This window comes from Chaetura pelagica, unplaced genomic scaffold (assembly GCF_000747805.2).
Source record: "Chaetura pelagica isolate M959 unplaced genomic scaffold, ChaPel_1.0 scaffold316, whole genome shotgun sequence".
Classification (NCBI taxonomy): Eukaryota; Metazoa; Chordata; class Aves; order Apodiformes; family Apodidae; genus Chaetura; species Chaetura pelagica.
Genome location: NW_009953497.1, coordinates 21,300 through 40,848, shown reverse-complemented (window position 1 = coordinate 40,848; position 19,549 = coordinate 21,300). Strand labels below are relative to the sequence as shown.

At 43.6% G+C, this 19,549-nt stretch overlaps 1 protein-coding gene across 1 annotated transcript in view; it reads right to left on the bottom strand.

Moving 5' to 3' along the window:
* Positions 1-19,104, bottom strand: part of MGLL (monoglyceride lipase) — a 59,925-nt gene extending 40,821 nt beyond the window's left edge. The window contains exon 1 of the mRNA XM_009999275.1: positions 18,969-19,104. Within this exon, the coding sequence (XP_009997577.1) occupies positions 18,969-19,093 (125 nt within the window). The 5' untranslated portion in view covers positions 19,094-19,104. The remainder of the gene's footprint in view (positions 1-18,968) is intronic.
* Positions 19,105-19,549: the final 445 nt, after the last annotated feature.

Below are 19,549 nucleotides of genomic sequence, written 5' to 3'. Positions count from 1 at the left end.
AGAATCATCTGAGCAAGGATTGAAGTATTTGGCTCTTCCACCTGATTTCCCATTTTCCATTACAAAACAAGTTTAGATTTTGCAAATAATACCTGAAGACAAATACATGGTCCAACATATTTTCACCAGCAAGATGACATGAAAATATGAGGAGTAATTACATTGAATTACAGCAGTTCTTTACTGTGTGTAAACATTTTTGCAGACATGCCTGCTCTAGAATCACAGCCTGCTCTTTTCTACCACTGTGGCTGGAATAACAGAATATCAGAGACTTTCAACAGGGTTGTTTAAAATTAAGACAGAAACCCCTCGAAGGCTTTGAGATTTTGCTAGACTGCATTGCCTCTGGGCATGACCTCAATGGAGATTTTGTTTGAACAATGTTTGTGTATTGGCCATGCATCAAACTGCTCCTGGGGAGAAATTTCTTCACCTCCAGCTCTTGCAATTGCACTGATGAAATCCTTGGAAACTCATATGTTTCGGGTAGAAAACACTGTGCACAGCCTGCAAAGCTTCCTGGTGGAGACTGACCTGTGTCTGAACTCAAGCTACCTCCACTCTCTTACTGCATGCAGGGAAACCTGATGCATCTTTGTATGCTTCATCTGGCTTTGGCTGGTGGAAATGTAACTGCTGAACATCTCGAAATAGCATTGCTTGGGCATCTGCTCATGGTAGTACCTACTCACACAACAGCACCCTTTCCCCACGCTCAGCAGGTGTGTCTTCACACAAAGCCAAGGTGTGAGCTGAGCATGAATAAGCCCCACATGCTTGCTCTCCTCACCTTAGTAGTGCAACAATTACGGCTACTGCACAAAACCAGTTCATTGACTGCTGTTTGCAAAAGCAACAGGCAGTTTTCACAGATCTCTTCCCACAGCCTTCACCACCTCCTCCTCCCTCCCCACTGCAGGTTTCTGCATCCTGGCACTGCCCAGCTTGGCACACAGATGCAGTTACTTATTACAACAAGAGGGCAGGACAGTAGTTGTCTTTACTGTTCAAATAAACTGTGTTTACTTATCATCCACGAGGAGGTGACCAGTGACCAGGCCCTGTCCCCACATCTCTGCTGTGCTGGTCACCCAAAACTGGTGGCAGTCCCTCCTGGGCACCAGCTGCAGCTTGCTAAGCAAGCAGCCATGCCACACATGGGGATGGTACAAGATATGTGCAAACATCCTGGCCTGAATCAGGGAGGCTGGGAGTGGTGGAGGGGGGGCTGCAACCCAGACTTGGTGGCCATAAACCCAGGTGAACACATCATCTTTCTGCCCTGCCTCTCAGAGAGGCCCTTCCATATTTGTCACTGTAACTTCACATCCTCTAACAGTTGGGAGAAGCTTTACAGGGAAGAAATTCAGCTTTAGATGCAAGAGCAGAACCAGTTTTAGAAGTTCCCACCTTCTTTATTGCCACCTCTGCCCCCTCTGCCATGGCAGTGCAACTGTTTAGAGATACAACTTCACCATCAATTGCGGGAGAAGAATTGCAGGGAAAATAAACAGCTGCTCCCAGTTTACCCAAATGAGCAACAGCCCCCTTGAACCAAGGCTCTGCCATTAGAAGAAACAGACCTTGAAACAAGACTCAGAAAGCTGCTGTGCTATAAAATCTGGCAGGCCCGAAACACATCTCAGGGCTTGGGTTCTGCTGGGCATAAGACCCATGTTCTTGCTTTACTTTCAACAATAATAAAATTGAAACTGAACTAGACAAGGAAGGTTGTGAATGTGAAGGTATGATTTTAACACTGTGTCCTCTGGGGACAGAGGCACTTCTGTGGGACCCTGTGCATGCTCTTTTATTGGTGTCTTCACACAAAGCCAAGGTGTGAGCTGAGCATGAATAAGCCCCACATGCTTGCTCTCCTCACCTTAGTAGTGCAACAATTACGGCTACTGCACAAAACCAGTTCATTGACTGCTGTTTGCAAAAGCAACAGGCAGTTTTCACAGATCTCTTCCCACAGCCTTCACCACCTCCTCCTCCCTCCCCACTGCAGGTTTCTGCATCCTGGCACTGCCCAGCTTGGCACACAGATGCAGTTACTTATTACAACAAGAGGGCAGGACAGTAGTTGTCTTTACTGTTCAAATAAACTGTGTTTACTTATCATCCACGAGGAGGTGACCAGTGACCAGGCCCTGTCCCCACATCTCTGCTGTGCTGGTCACCCAAAACTGGTGGCAGTCCCTCCTGGGCACCAGCTGCAGCTTGCTAAGCAAGCAGCCATGCCACACATGGGGATGGTACAAGATATGTGCAAACATCCTGGCCTGAATCAGGGAGGCTGGGAGTGGTGGAGGGGGGGCTGCAACCCAGACTTGGTGGCCATAAACCCAGGTGAACACATCATCTTTCTGCCCTGCCTCTCAGAGAGGCCCTTCCATATTTGTCACTGTAACTTCACATCCTCTAACAGTTGGGAGAAGCTTTACAGGGAAGAAATTCAGCTTTAGATGCAAGAGCAGAACCAGTTTTAGAAGTTCCCACCTTCTTTATTGCCACCTCTGCCATGGCAATGCAACTGTTTAGAGATACAACTTCACCATCAATTGCGGGAGAAGAATTGCAGGGAAAATAAACAGCTGCTCCCAGTTTACCCAAATGAGCAACAGCCCCCTTGAACCAAGGCTCTGCCATTAGAAGAAACAGACCTTGAAACAAGACTCAGAAAGCTGCTGTGCTATAAAATCTGGCAGGCCCGAAACACATCTCAGGGCTTGGGTTCTGCTGGGCATAAGACCCATGTTCTTGCTTTACTTTCAACAATAATAAAATTGAAACTGAACTAGACAAGGAAGGTTGTGAATGTGAAGGTATGATTTTAACACTGTGTCCTCTGGGGACAGAGGCACTTCTGTGGGACCCTGTGCATGCTCTTTTATTGCCAGAAAATAACTCAAACCACTGAGACTAGACCAAAGACCTAAAGCTTCCTATGACTGCATATATGAAAAATGCAATCTTTTCCACCTCGTTCAAAAGCACCTCACTTCAGTACAACACTTCAGTATTTGCTTAACCTCAGGAAAACTTTCTTCAACTCATGAAAGTCAGCAGGACTTAAGCAGTACAAGATAAAAGTTTAAAAGGATTTATAAATACTGTCCTGAATATGGACTGATTTAATCACACGTGGAAATGATTTCCTGAATCAAGTCTTTGCAACTTAAGCTAATACCATGTTATTCTATGTAAGGCAACTATGCTTTTCATTTGGTATTATGTATTTTGTTACCAGAACAAAATCAACTCTAACAAAGAACATCTGACTTGAGCAGTTCTGAATACCTGACACTAAATTCCTAAAGTAATTTTTAAAAACTGACAGGAAAGCTCTGAGGTAGCCAGGCTGCCAGAAAAATGACTAGCTTACTGAAATTAAGTATTACATTTTGTTGTGTTGTCCGAGCTGATTTATCAGTTCCTTTGTAGCTGGCATCAGCCTGAGACTTGGAATCACAGTGAACAATTAACCTTTATTTCTCAAAACCATTCCACTGGTGGCATTTTTGGACAAGCAACTGGATAGTTGGTCACAAACCTTTTCAACTTGTTAAGAACGCAATGTCATGTGCATTTTGCTTCCAAAGTGTATTATAATGGAAAATCAATTACAGGTATGCATTCTTGTGGTAGCTGGGTTAGTGGTCCTTGCTGATTATGAAGATTAGTTATTTTTCACATAATAAGATTATGCATTAAGCAGCTTCTAACTTCGTCCAGCTTTACCCATCATTCCAATTTTCTACCCTTGGTATTTGGTCAAAGATTACCTTTTTTTTTAATTTCCAGCTAATAATTTCCAAGAACATGTAATGGAATTGTTTTGTTCACTGTAACAGATGCTGGTGACCTTTTCTCTGGAGAATTCTTGAGCCTCTGGCTGTGGGTGTGAGACCTCAAGTTTGGAAGAGGAATGTCCCTGTACCTGTTTTTTGAGCCAGCTTTTGCACTGTCTGTTTTTTGTTGGTTTTGTTTTTTTGTTTTAGTTTTGGTTGGTTGGTTGTTTTTTTTAGGTGATTTGTGTCCTGAAGCAATCCTGACAAACCTTGAGCCATGGGATTAGAACTAGTTATGGCAACTTCTCTCATGTTGGGTGTGCTCATGACCTATGCAGTTAGGCAAGAGTTCAGCCCAGTGACTCCATTTAGACAGGAAAATTAATGGTGGAGTCAGGTGTGTCCCCTCCTGCCATCCTTCTGTCTCCAGGAAACATGCAGAGTTATGTCCTTCTGAAGGCACAAAAGGCAATGACTTTGCTCCCAATTCCAAGCCATGTTTCAAGGAGCTTTGCTTGCTCTCTTGCTGTTTTGTTGAGAAATGCATTCTTAGCCTCTGCTCTACTGGCCAGTAAATGCTCAGCTTTGCCTTGCAGGTCCATAGCCTGGGTACTTACTTCTTTTTTTACTGCTGTCATTGAAACTGAAAAATGTTATGTTAACTAGCAGTTCTACAGCTACTTTTGCCAACCCAGAAGAAAAAGCAAGTCAGAACAGCAATAGCCTGGAGCTGAGTCTCCAGCAGCCTTCTCTCTATAGCACAATCTGTGTAGCATCAGCATGGATATCTCCCAGAACTCCAAACCGGGAGGAAATCACCCCTTGCAGACAGGCTGCAGTAGTTTAGACTGTGAAGAACCTTTGAGCACCACAGAATATGTCAAAGGACTGTGCAGTGTGCTCACACTACATAATTTCTCCTTGATTTTATAGAGCTTGTGGGGATTTAGAATTCTGAACATTTGTGTTTGATGTGGTTTAGTCTAGTCTACTAGAATCTGTAGCTCTGTTCCTGTCCAGATCCTAAACTGGCAATTAAAAACAAACCTCTCCAGCAAATTCTGCTTCCTACTTTCTTCCTCCACTTACTCAGCCTTGAATGTTCCCAGTCAAGCCTGCCCAAAGGGGCTGCTGTTAATTTGGGCAGCATCCTTCTGTCTAACACGATAGAGACTTAGGACTCAGGCTTAAAATCTGTGCTTGCTTCCATAAGCAACTCTCTTGCAAGGAGTCTGCAAGGTTAGACTCATCATACATCTCAATCATGACAATCCCTCATCAGCAGAGTTAGAAGGACATTTGAGAACTGCCATGACCTCCAGGAGGAGTAACATGGGTTGGTTATTCAACAGCACCAGAAAACGTAGACACCATAAATCAACAGGGCAGAGACAGAACTGGGTAGCGCAGATACATTTCAAAACAAAAGGTTAAACAGGATCTAGCCAGAGCCAGCATTAAACAATGTGGAGAAACAGCTTATGCTGATTTATTGTAGCTGTTTGAAAAGCAAGTCCTCACCGAGATTAACTCATGAGTGGTCTAATACAGGGAGGAGAGGAAGGAAACATCAGGTGGGGTGGAGGGAAGGAATTATTGGAACCTGGCAACTGCACAGCTCTAGACAAATCCCTGCAAAGTTAACATTTGAGACCAGCTGCATTTTGTTTCAAGGAAACTCTGAAGTAGAATTGTAGGGGACACAAGGCTGAGATCAGAGGTGAAATGTGTGGTGTGTAGCTTAAAATTCATGGGCCGGATCTTCCCACCCCTTTCTTGTGAAAGACTGAAGAGAAGGGATTCTAGGGAGCCACTCCTCCACTTTGATACCAGAGATGGGATTTTCCTCAGCAGAGCCGACTGCAAAACCTGTTGCTCTGGCCCTGCAGGGCAAACAAGGACCCCAGAGACAAGGGCAGCTCCCAGCTGGGAGCTGCACTTTCCTCTGGCTGCTGCCCTTCTACAAAGAACAGGAATTCTTGAAAGAAGAATTATGACTCCTGTTTCCAAAGAGGCAACATGTTGGCACTGCTCACACACACAGGACTGGGAAGAGGATGAGTTGGGGGAGTTCTGGCAGAACTGCCCTTGAGCCCAGCTGGGAGTAAGGCTGGAATGGGACATGCTGGTTCTGTACTTTGTTCTGCTTCAGCCTTTCCTTGGTACAAGGGCTACACGAGATAAAATGGAGCTCCCAAAGGGAGCTACAAGGAAGAATGCACAAAACAGTCAGTGTCTTTCTAAGAAAAGTATGCAAAGCATTATTTAAATAGAGGACACCAGCTGCAGAATTCAAATTGATCTGAAATCACACCCAACATTTTTAGATTAAGGTGTGGGGGAAGAATATTCAAAAAACGTTGAAGAGTTTCTGGCATAGATCCCCTTGGAAATCAGGAAAAATAAGATACTTCTTGTTAATTTTATTAAAAATTCATTTTCTCTCGGAAGCAAAGCCACTGCAGATGGAATATGGCTGCAGGACCACAACTCTCAATGGAGAACCAACAAACAGGGACTAAGAGCAAGAACAGTTTTCACAGACCTCTCCCTCCTCTTTTACAGACTGGCACTGAACCTCTAGTGATTTCCAAAGGGACAAAAATTACCCCTTAGCCAGTCTTGTAGCAGTTTCTTCTTGAAATCAAAATGCAGGCAGTGCCTAGTGAGCCAAAGCCTTGGAAAAAGAAAGGCTTGTGTAATTAGCTGGAGTGTCCTTTCAAAGCATGAGAAAACTGCAGTTAAAGGGCCAGAAGCTTTCTTCTGCACAGACACTATTGTTTAAACTCAGCACTGCTCACTAGCTCAGGACTAAACCTGCTCACTGAACAAAGAATGTTTTTATATATATATATATATATAGGTATTTCTGTGTTTCAGAGCAGCTGTTGAAAACCAGTTCCTTCTTACTGAACTTACTTGCAGTCTCAGCATACTCAGAGCACTGGTACCTGTTCCAGTGACAAGTCACTACTTATTGCTGCTCTAAGTTCATAGCTCAGCAAACCCAACTCAACTCTAAAAGATCAAACAGGCTTCCCAGAAAGGAACAAGGTGTGTTTGATTAAGGAATCAGCTCAAGGCATGCAAGAACATTCCCTACATGGCATCCAAGCCCTATTTTGACCATTTAATCTCACCTTTCTCATTGCCCAGAAGATGGAACTGGACAGTAGTATCCCTGTATGCAGATGCGGAGTTCTAGTTGAGGCTCTGTAGGTTTCAAATTATGCAAATTACTCTAGTTAGTAAAGCCATCCCTCTGGTTAGGTCCACACAAGTACTTAGTGACTTTTAAGTCCTTAGTAACACGCTTGCTTGCTCAGTTATTTCCAGTATTTGCTAAGAAGTGCTGATAGTTTGAGACAGATCATTAAATGCTGCAGAGGACACTACATCTAAATGTTAAGCAGTGTTTCCTAAAGCCCTCTAGGACAAGTCTGCAGACTTTTTCTGACTTTACTTTTTTTCCGCAAGGTATTTTTCATGCAGGAGCTGAACATCACATGTGGTCTGAACCTGGGACCCCCAGGGCTTCTTCATGGTCAGTCTCTCAAAAAAATCAATGGTTCTTAAAAATGGTATTGTCCAAGTTTTACACTCTAGCTATGGCTCTAATCACCTCCCATCTCAAGCTGTTATTTTAGAGAGTGGATGGCACAGACAACTCATGACAAACAATATAAAAAACGTTATTAAAAGAAGACTTCAGCTGCTCATCACCACAGTTCCAGTGCAGGGAACAAACTGAGAAGCACACACCTGGCACAAGGGGGGCAGGGCATTTCCAAGCCATTCCTTGCAATAAAACTGCACAACTGAAGTATTTGAGCAGGTGTTTTGGGCTTACATTTGCAAATGTTCAGTAGCTTGGAGGAGAGCTGTGACTAAGGAAGGAGTAAGAAAGGGGATGACACTTTACCTGTTGTGTGAACTCGAGATAGTCTGGCATTATTACTTTTTGATAAAGTACTGACTGTGCAATTCCCAATTGTATGGCAATGGTTTAAAGAAAAACATAAAACTCTAATTTCCTGAAATACTTAGACCTGTCAGCATGGTTTGTAACCAGGCAATTCCACCAATAAAGTGGAACTCCGGATTACTCCCTGCACTGAGTCTATTACCTGTCCTCACTTTTACCTTTCTGATCCAATTTTGTCTGCAGTCCTCTGTGTTGGCAAAGACCTTCATTGGTTATCTTTAACAAACTGATCAACTCATAAAAAGTTCAAGTGTCTCAGATAACACGAATCTCCAAACAGCCAATATTTTTATGCATGGTTTTCCCAAAAGCCAGGGTGGAATTATCTCATAAACTTAGAGAAGGAAACTCAAAGATTGATTTCTTAATCATAAAGCACTTATGCATATTTTAACATGCTTTGAGATTAAGCACGTTAATTTCCAATGAACAATCCTATCTCAGAGCATCCCAGAGCTGCACTTCAACCCTGTCCAGCTATGACGGGAATCTTGGCAGTGAGAGGCCTTACAGGCTCTGTCAAAATCAATATCAGCAGCTATTCCTCTGGGAAATCAGTAATGTCACAGGCAAAGCATTTGCCAGGGCTTTGAGCATGTTCCAATTAATTTACTGTTCCAGGTTTGCTGTAGATCTGAGGTAGGAGAAAAAGTTGCACGTTAGCAGTTAAAGGTGAGACACAGGAATCCTGCTAAGACAGTGGTGACTGCAACATACGCTTAAAAAGCTGAAATATTTATTCATGTTTTGAAGCAAAGTAAATTTCAGCCGTGCCTGAGGTGCAATGGTTTACCTACAGATGACTTAAAAGTTAACAAATGGATAGAGATTTCCACCTACAATCACCAAATCTGGGTCTGTGTTATTTCTTGGTCACGCTGAGCTAATCTGACTGTCTGGAGACTTCAACCACAGCAGACTTGCTTCCTAAAATACTCTTTCATTTCTAGCACCAAGGCAGCTTCACCTATGGCAGCCAGACCCGCTACGCTGAAGTAAATAAGGATCTACTTGCTGTGAGTTTTAAACACTGTCATGTTGAATGGATCTCAAAAAAGGACAAGAAGCTTGACACTCCAAAGGGTGAATGGGGACTTGACCAACTTGGGGTGCAACTACTAAAATAAGGATGGGAGGTAACAATAAAATAAGAGTATTTAGTTAGATAAATCCTTGGCTGCAATCACTTTAGGTACAGGCAAAGAAAGCAAAAGGCATGTGGGATGCCTTTTCTGCAGAAAAGCTTAAAATAGAAAAGGAAATCAATACTCATTTACAGTATCTGGCAGTCACTGAACCAAAACATACATGTACACCTACAGCAGAGCAGAAATAACAACATTTATTTAAACCACAAGCTGTTATTCTGCTTCAGGAACGCTGTGTTTTATGAGGAGTGCTCCACCAGCAACCAGGACATGCCACATATTTCTGACCACTTTTTAAAAGCCTCAGCAATATCAAGAGCAAATATTTTCAAGACCACAGTTATTAACCCCACCACTGCCAGACCAACTCCAACTCCTCTGACTGCTGGCAAAGAGTCAGAGCTGAGATCTGAGCTAGCAGAAGGGAAGATGTTTTGTCTTTTCTCTTGACTTTCTCTTCTGCCAACTTACAAGACACCATTTGTTGGATCACATGTGAGGGGTGCATCTGTCACAGCCTGCAACAGGAATGGCAATGGGAAGAGCTTCATTAGCTCTATCCCCTCACCATGACTGTCAAGAACAGTTGAACACTGAAATAATCTCCCCAGGGAAGTGGTGGATTTCCCAACATTGGACACTTTTAAGACTCAGCCTGACAGGGTGCTGGGCAATCTCATCTAAATGGTGTTTCTACATAGAAGGGTTGGACCAGATGATCCTTGATGTCCCTTCCAACCTGGCATTCTATGATTCTTTGAACACCAGGGTGCTCACAGCATTGAAGCCACCCTCATTGTAGATGAGGGCTGAACCACTGCACATGCCATGTGGAACATGGGGAGGAAGAGAGACCTCAGTTATGTGGCTGAGAGATGGGGACGGGGCTCAGAAGCTCTGCAGCCCACATGCCCATGCCCTGTGTGGTGTCTGTGGGTGCAGAGGTTTGGTCACCACCTGCAGAGCTGCTGGAGGCTGGAGCAGGGATGTGTCCTACAATGTCCTGGGCTTAGCAAAACATAAACAAGCCTTGATGCTACATCTTGCTGTGCTGACAGATGTAACCACCTCTCCTAAAGCAACAGAAGAACACAGACAGCAGGAAGCAAACCTTTGATGGTCAGAACCCTTACATGATGCTTCAAAAGAGAAATGTACACCTATGTGTAAGAACAGGACAAGGTTTCCACCAACTGTGTAAAACTAGGGGGTTTAGAGGAAGGAGTAGTGTATAATGAATCAACGTTTCCCAACATTGGAAGTGAAATTAAATTTAAACTAAGTGAATCTGCTGAGTATTTTTTTCTATTCCCCAGCTCCAAGAAATGTGACCAGTAAATAACCAGCATAAATAATAACAACAGCTGGCTTTTGTACAACACTCCCCATTCACAAACCCCAAAATGCTTTACAAAGGGGGCAGCTGGGCTTGTAGAATCACGTAACGCAGGGATGAATGGGATCTCAAGAGGTCCTCTGATCCATTACCCTGCCCCAAACAAGGATCAACCCTTCCTCCTACTGCCATGTAAACTGAAGCTCAAGAGGGAGATACCTTGCCCGTGGCAACACAGCACACCAGGGGCAAGGACTGACACATAGTGTGAGGCAGAGCCTGACCCTACAGCAACAAGCAGGAGCTCAACAGTAGAGTCAAAATGTCACCATGGGCTGCCTGAGCTCCAGACCTGTGCTACACAGTGAACCTGGAAAGAAAAAAGGCAATTTTTAAAAGGCTTTCTGTCCTTATGAACTTGTGGGCAGCTAATAATGCCAGAAGGGTGACCTGTGCATTCTCAGGACAACCTGGGGTGAGAGGCTTGGTGTTGCTTGCTAAAATCATTTGCAGGGGGCCAGAGGATGACTGAACGTTGATCTCTTGAATATCCTTTTAATAAAATGAGATTATGAATCCTACTCAGAATACAGGTTTTAATACTTCATCATTGCAGACCAGCTCTCACACAAAATTGAAAAAATGAAGAAAAATCTTAACCATTAAGTCAGCTTGATGTTATCTCTACAGCAATTTAATTACTTACTGCTTCCTCAACACTTCTCATGCCTTTAGCTCAGCAAATTAAGCCACTGCAGACTTCTGGAATTTGACAGCTGAATGTGAAACCTCACTAAGAGAGTTTTGAAAAATAAAAGTAAAAAAGATGTTGAAAAATTATAACATAAACTCATCGTGCCAGCTGGTGAACTAGCTAACCTGCTGACACCCACAGCAAATTAAACCAACTTTCTGTTCTAAAAGGACTAAGATTTAAGTGTTATTCCCTCACTCTGCATGCTTCCAGCTTGATCAAGGAAGAAAGAAAACATACAGAGCAAGCCCTTTTTATCACAAGTCACAGATGGCTGCAAAGGATCACTAATCTTTCTTGCCTACCAAATCTATAACAGTTGGTACATTTTCTCCTTACCCATCTACACACAATACTGGAGCAAACGATTACTGCCCTATTACTGCTGAATGCTTGGCTTTAGCCTAGTTGTCAATATTTTGTTTCCTTTTCTCCCCCCTCTTTTCTTTCTTTTAACAGATTGCTGCTGAGACAATTTACTTGTAGCTGAACAGCAGAGAAAAAGTAATGCATCACTTGGTAGATTTAAAAAAAGTCTTTCATCAAACACTCTTCTACCACCAAAACCTCAAGGAATAATTTACTTTCTCTGGCAATTTTCATCTAGGGATTCCAAATCCAATTTATATTACTTGCTTGGATTATTACACCCACTTGCAGATGAGGAAACAAAAGCACAGAGAAATTTAGGGTCCAATTCTGTAAATCATTGGTCATTGTGTCACTGCCTAATGACTGCCTCGACTTTGTGTTTTGGTGTTTTGCCTTTTCTCTCCTTCTCACTGACTTCGTTATTGTATTTTCTGGCACTAAATTTTCTAGATCTCACAAGCTGCCTTTGCTATCACTTAGTTGGGAGAGTTCAGAGGCTCCCATCATCAAGCAGGTGCCTGCCAAGCAGAAATGAAGACAGGTCCTGGCTGGAGAACAAGTGTCTGTCATGCAGAAGGGGTCTCTTTTCTTCCAGTGAAAGTACAATGAAATCTGGTGTTGCTCAAGGTGTTGGGTCATTGAAATTGGCTACATGGCTGCTACTGCAAAAATAATTACTCCCTTTGATCACAAACATACTGCATCTGTCTAGAAGAAACAAACACATCCCTAAGGAGAGCATGCTCCAAGACCCACCCCCTCTCCTGCTCCTAGTGGATGTGGGCAGCTCGTAGGAGTGTGTTTGGAGGCAGATGAACCTGGCTGGAACACTCTGGCCAACAGGACTGCCTCCACCATCTGGTCCCTGCCTGTCCTTGAGGCCACACCTTGTTACCACTGTCTGGACACTGACTCTGGTCAGCTTTGAGACACTTTCCTGACACCAACACCCAATGACTCACCCAGGCTTGTTTGCTCTAGATGTCCATGGTCAGGACTAGCCCAAGGCTGGTATTTGGGATGTTTGTACCAGGATTTCTTTTCCAGTTAACATGAGAGAGAATTAATTGGTCTGCAAGAAGAGAGCCTAGGAGAGATACAGTTTTAATGATGCTGAAAAACTCTACCGTCGTGCTTCTAATTTCCTTCCTATAGGATAATAAAGCCCTACTGATATAGCCTCAGAATGTCTGTTCTGGTACAGTCAGGGCAGGATGTGTGGGTATAATCAAGGATGGAACTGGGGTGTGATGAGGTAAGGGACCTGCCTAAGCATAACTTAAGGAATCTCAGGGCAGGATGCAATACTATCTCCTTGGATACTTAGGAGATTCAGCCATTTGCTATCAGGGTTGTGTCACATCTCTTGGATAAGGGACAACAGGAGGTTTAAAACACTGATGGCTTCCATTCAAGTGGAAGCACATTAGGACAATGGCACACCTGAACCTAGGGAAGGCAACTCAGCCAAATGTGTCTGCAGGGACAGCTCTTAGAACAATGCAGTTTCCCTAGAAGAACAAAGAGATCAGATGTTCTCCCTAGCTCTGAAAAGCACAAAGCCACAGCAGCTTGAAGAGAACTTGCAAGGACGCACAGGCCAAGTCCTCTTCAACAGGCATCTAGAAAAAAATGCCCTCTTCTAGCCGGTACAACTAGACTAACCAAATCTTGTTTAGATCATGGTGATCTAAAAGAGCTGCTGCCACGTTCCCAAGGGATGTTCAAGAGTGCTGAAGAAATTAAGGCAAGGAACTGTGTGCAGCTGGTTTTATTGTTTAGTCTGGACACATGCATTTCTTGTGGTAGTGAAGTAAAGTGCTCTTGCATCTGGAGCCCTGAGAAGGTTGACAAGTTTGTCTGCTTCAACTATTTTGTCACTGTCAACAAACAACTGCTTTAGAGTGCTCCCAGTTTGATGAGCTGAAGAAATCTTAGGCACCAGAGTCTGAGAGGAGAGCCAGTGCAGGGTCTGCTCAGGAGAAAGAGACCTAGAGGGACAGGCAGGGCTCTTAACTGCTGAGTGACCATCAGGGTCTTGGTACAAAGCCAATAATGATCATCACACTTGCAATCCTGTTAAAAGCAAATGAACGATTTGCATGAGAGAAGGAGGGTTTGCTCAGCCTTTAGTCTGGGGCTGAATCATGAGCAGAAATCGAGTTTTTCAACACAATCTCTACACCAGTTTTCTTCTTTTCTCCTCTTTCTACCTCTCATTCTCTGATCTTCCCTGTGTTGGACAGCACTGTTTCCAAGAGTTCATTGTGTGGCACACTGAGAACCAACATTGGTTTTTCTTCTTTTGCTGCTGTCTCAAGAGCAAGATGGAATTTTCCTGCTTTGAGCTACAAACAGTGAGCTCCTAAAGGAACCTTGTTCCCACGCACCAATGTTGCAAAGTTGCACACTCGTGCAAAGCTGATCCTAACATTACAATGAGCAAAAGGGACAGTTTAATTACAATTGTTATTCCCTTTGTTATTTGCACTTTTCCTTGGGCTCTGTGGAATGAGAGGCATACTTGCTTCTGTTGAACATTCCTGTGGGGACTAAAAACAATTATCCTACTAAAACAGCCTGCTGGAAGTATCTACACCAGGAACCAAAAGGGCTCTCCTGTCTGTCCGAGTTCCTCTCAAGTTGGTTTGCTAATTTGCCCATTGTCTGGAAATGTATGAGAAACCATAAAAGGATGCTCCTGTTCAGAGTGAATAAGACAGTCACATGGAGAAAAGAGAATACAGGCATGAAAGGAACACATAAGTGGCTGAGGAATAGAAGGGAGACTTTAGAACCTCAGGCAATACAGCAAGCAAAGCTGGACTGTTGATTTGTCAATGACTACTGTTCCTGCCCTTGTGCACTGTGTGTGATGGGATCAGACCCAGAGGGAGCTGAATTCATCCTACAACAAACTGTGCTGACATAAGCCACTTTGCAAGATACAAACTTGGTCCTTGTGCCTTAGTTTGAAGTTATCCCCTATAAACAAGTGTTCTTCCAGAGTGACACTGAATTAGAAATTCAGTATGTCTAGAGGCTACACCAGACAGTGTAATTAAAGACATTACAATCCATTACTTGATTCCCTTTGCTTTGATTTCACTTTGGTTTATTTTCTTTCTTCATTTTGGAAGGGTCTGAAAGTCAAATTCAACTTTGTCATCTGCTCATGCTGGGAGCTGTGCTGTTCTTCTGGAAATGCCATGGATATGCTGGTAATGAGGTGCCAAAATCAGCAAGCAATATTCCCAATTTAAGGGCCAGTTCAAATAGAAAGGCAGTTTGTATTTCTGCTCCACAGGCACTCTGCAAAGTCCTTAGGGAAGAAAGAAATGTATTTTCTCCTTATTGGCTTGGCCTTTCAGTGCTAACAAGTCAGAATGAATGACAGGCATTTTTCAAAGCACAAAAGAAAAAAAAAAGTCAAATAGAGAACCGTGTGCTTTTTGTTTGTTTAATTTTGTATTTTTAATCACACTTGTCAGGTGTAGAACTGAAAGGACTCCTACAAAGACACTGTTTACTCAGACAATTGAAACACTTGAACCGTGGTCACGACACCTAAAGTTGAGTCAACCCACTCCAGTGTGTGTTAGTGATCACTGGGGACCATGTCTGCACCCACACGTGTCTCAGCTCCAGGCAGCCTGGTCAGACAGGCCATTTCAGTTGGGCACAATCATCTAAGTGCACCTAGTGACCATTACATGCAGAGACACACAAGCATCATGCTAACCAGCCAGATAATGAGCTCAGGTACAAGGATGTCTGGAACCCACCTTTTCCAAAGCATCTTCTAACTGCACGTCTCAAGCTTTGAGTGTCCAACCTAGAGTGGCTGATCTACAGGGAGAGGGTTGAGCATCACTTTCTCTATCTGACACCAATGGTGTGGGCACCTCTGCAAAAACTACTCTGGGTCAGTAAGTCTCACAGGCTTTGCTTGAGGTCAAGCAGAGTGGCTGAAAGTGCCCCAGAACAAACTCTGCTTATCTAGGCAGTGACAGGAACAGCTGAAGCATCCAGGAAAGGCTGTAGGGATACAGAACAGAGAGGAAAAGGTCATCTCTGAACTTCTCCTGGCCCTTTAGGAGCCTCAAAGGAAATGTCTTGACTTCTCCTCCCAATGTTCCTTCCCCTTTCTCATCCCACCTCTATTCTTAGCAGTCTTGAGAGCTGGAAAGAAAATATGGTTTCTTAATTACTCACCTCCTGTTACCTCAAATTTTGACTCAGACCACTCAGGGTGGTGGCAGAGGTTTTAACCTTGCATGAAGCCATTTGTTTTTGTTTACACAAAGACTGTTTTCCCATTAAGTAGGATTCCCTCAGCTACTGGGACACACTATAGGCATGAGATCAGTCTAGTTTGGAACCAACGATATAGCTCCTCCAAATCTTACATGCTCCTGAAAAAGCTCTGCCTTGCCCAGATCTTCAGCTTTGCACTCACGAGTGAGCACTCAGTGCCAAGAGTTACCTGTTTTCATGCTCCACAAATCCTGGTTTTTGGCATGATACATGAGAATCACACCAGAACATATGGCTTTTTCCTCCCTGCAGCATTCAGCAAGACCACTTAGGTTACACCTAAGGATGAAACTGGCTCGACAAGTTGGGCAGCTTTTAGGGCTGCTGACTGGGGAAAGTCACACCTGCACCGATGCCAGCAGACAGCAAGAGAAGACACCCAGTCCCCAGCTCTGCAGTTGGGAGTGACTTCCCATAAAAAAAAAACCAGAGGAAAACACTGTCGCCCTCCTTCCTTAGTCCCATTACTACTTACTCTATCTACCCCATCTAATCATTATGACATCTGAGTGCCTTTGTGTGTCAGCTTCCTGTGAAGTAATCACCTAAATCCCTCTTGGAAACAAAGCAGACCCTGCTGAGGAACTCACAATAGGTGCCTTTCACTCACAGGACAACCTTGGCCTCGGTGGCACTTCTAACAAAGCTTCCATATGTGCACCAGTATGGGCTGATCAGCCAGAGCAACACCACACAGGATCAGAGCCTGGAGAGATGTGAGCACGAAGCAAACAAGCCTCACAAAATTTCCCCATCTTCCTGGAAAATTGTGGGGTTTTTTCCAAAATACACTTCAGTACATTAGTCTGTACACAGCCTTTGTGCACCTTTGAGGTCTGTTTGAGGAGATAAAAGAGAAATACCTGCTTCATGGGCCAATGTCTGTTGGTTGGCCCCTCTCTCAGAGACTGCTGAGCTATTGTTTGCTCTTCCACCCCAGGCTAGGGCTACTTTTGAATTTTTCCTTTGGCAGTTTTTCCTTTGGCAGGTTTTCCTTTGGCAGGTTTGGCAGTTTTCTCCCCTCCCTGGAGGAGGGATCAAGGATAGTAAGTTCTGTTCTATTAGAAGACAAGTCAATGATAACCTTTGGGCATCTGCAGTGAAGAGGTATTTCTATAGCCCTAGCTGGGATTAGATGCATAATAGATCAAGGAAAGATCCCACCATTGGATGGTTACAGCATCATTCATTAGCCTTAAGATTTGAACCTGAATCAACAATTGAGTTAGAAGATTGAAAGAACTGCCTTCAGTATTTGAAATAAATTGTCACAGTCCTGTAAAAGTCCCCCGAGGTGTCTCTCTCTCTCTCCCTATACATATATATATAGATCACTTTTGCTGAACATTTAAAATTAGATGAAAGTTGCTGAGCTGCTAAATATGAAGCAGAAAAAGCTGAGCTACTTATGAAAAGTGAGAGGGGGGAAAAAAAATGTATTTTTAGTTTGCCTATCAAAGCTCTTCAAGAGCATTCTTGACTGTAGGATCCAGGCACTAACTTATTATTCAGTCACCATCTCTCTTGCACATAACAATGCAAAAGGAGCTAATAACAAACAGTGCCCCCTCCTTACAGACAAACACACACGCAGGCACTTAGGAATCACTTGTAAATGAGCAAACACTGATCCCATCCACTTTTGTTCCCACAAAACTAGGGCAAGCTCACTCTCAATTAACTGCTTGGTGCACAGAGCCCTAAAAAAAATTAACTACCCAGACGACTTAGACAGCAAGTTTTAACTCTCAGCTCTTTATCATCCTTTCATTTCTGGATCAAAGACCCATCCACTTACTACTAATTTGCTAAGAAATTAAACATGAAGGAAAAGAAAGTAATTTCACAACTGGGTGAAGAACGTTGTGGGCAGTTAATGATTAATTAGCATTATAATACAAGACAGCTTGGTTTCACAGTAGAAGCTTTTTTTGATAGCATTTTTTTTTTCCTGTAGAGGAAATGTTCAGGTTGTTGCAAAGACTATGTAAAGCATCACTGCCCAAAAGTTTCCTCCTTGTTTCTGAATGGCAGTTAATAGAAATAACTAAAAATGCTCTGTGGACCAGATGATCTTGAACCAAGACCCATGTTCTACAGCCCAACCAATGGAGCTATAGTGAGGGGTGGCTGCAGAGTCCCCTCCTCTGAGGACACTGCACTTAAGTGCTTGCCCACCTCCCAGCTCTGTGTCATCCCCACTTCCCCTTAGATTGGGAGGCAGAAAACCCAAGGCCAGATAACTTGGACTCATGTCCATCTCTCAGCACAGTTACTGGCTGATTTTGAGACAGGACCACCCTGTTGGGTGGTCAAGGAAAAAGTTCAACTCCCTACTACAGCTTGAACAACTTCTTCCTGTGACTGTTTCCTAGCTGTATAAAAAAACCACAGCTTTTCCTGTTGGCTTGCAGAAAACAATAAAACAACATCCAGATTTTTATGAAGTAGCTAGTGGTATTACTAGTGGTAGCATAAATACATGCCAAGCCAGCATGGGAAGATGAAGAAAGAGCATGACTATGGGAGGAACAGAGATAGCTTTCTATAGCAGATCATAACCAGCACATAATCAGCATAGTAAGATATTACAGTAAGGGGATTCTTTACATGATGAAAAAAAAAAAAATTGAGCAATTTCTCTGTCTGGTTTCCTGTCTGTGCTTATTACTGAGATCAGTTCTGAAGTCTCAGTTGCCAGTGAAAGAGCTCCCTAAATAATTTACTATCTGTGAATAATTAAAACAACTCCAAACAACAGTCAAAAAGCGACGCAGTCCAACTATATTCTACCTGTTGCCCTGAGGTTTCGGCTACTACTGTTGAAACTGAAGCCAGATGCTGATGTTTAATTTGTTGACACTGAGAAAATGAGAAAGTGTAGACATCCCTAAGCCTGCATCCTGTCCCTCCCTGACTGCCTGAGCTGTTAGTTTCTGCATAGTTGTTTATTGCTGATAGACATCAGCACCTGCATGTGCCACTCGGCAGCGTCCTGAGCTGCCAGCCAAGCCAGCTGTGCATGACATGACAGTAACTCCATGTTTTACATCTGTAAAGGCTGATTTGAGTCAGAAAAGGTTTGTAGAATCCAATCATTACAGTAGGGGATCTCTCAGACGAGTGAAATCTCTCATAGTGGCTCTGCAAAGCTCCACACACACAGCCCTGTCACGCCAGTCAAGTTATAAATAATAATCACACAGATGGAGTCTTATTTACTAGTAGTAAAAGATTACAATTGATTGAAGGTGCTCACCTGGGAGTTGCTGTTGGCTTCCAATACTTGCAGAAGAGATACTGGCCATCAGCATTGATGATATGGGGCAGGTCCTTGTACGGGATGTTTTGAGGACTCCGCTTTGGCGAACTCTCCTCTGGCATTCTGGAAGAATGACCTGCAAGGTGTTGGAAAAAACAAGATGTATTTTAGAACAGGTGAAGGGAAGATAGAAGCTGATGGGCTTGGAAACCACAGACATTCAACAAAGTCAGTCAGGCAAGCACCACGGATGGGAGTCTTCCTCTAGAACCCCAACCAAACACCCCCCAAAACCTACACTGCTTTAAAACATCAGTGTAGCATTTGGTGCTCTGAAAAGCGTTTTGGGGGAGAGCATTGGAAGGGAGGGAAAGGAGGGAAGCTCAATCCACCATCGCTACTTCATTACAGCTTTCTCTCCCCCTCTTCTCCCATCTGTGTTTATTTTGCATCATTTTGTGAAACAGATCCTAAAAAAAGCTTCGTTTCGCTGCAATCAAGTGCAGATCGTGCAGCAGCCGCCGCCGCTACCCCCAGGCAGCTGCATGGAGGCTGCATCTCCGGCGGAACAGCTCCCC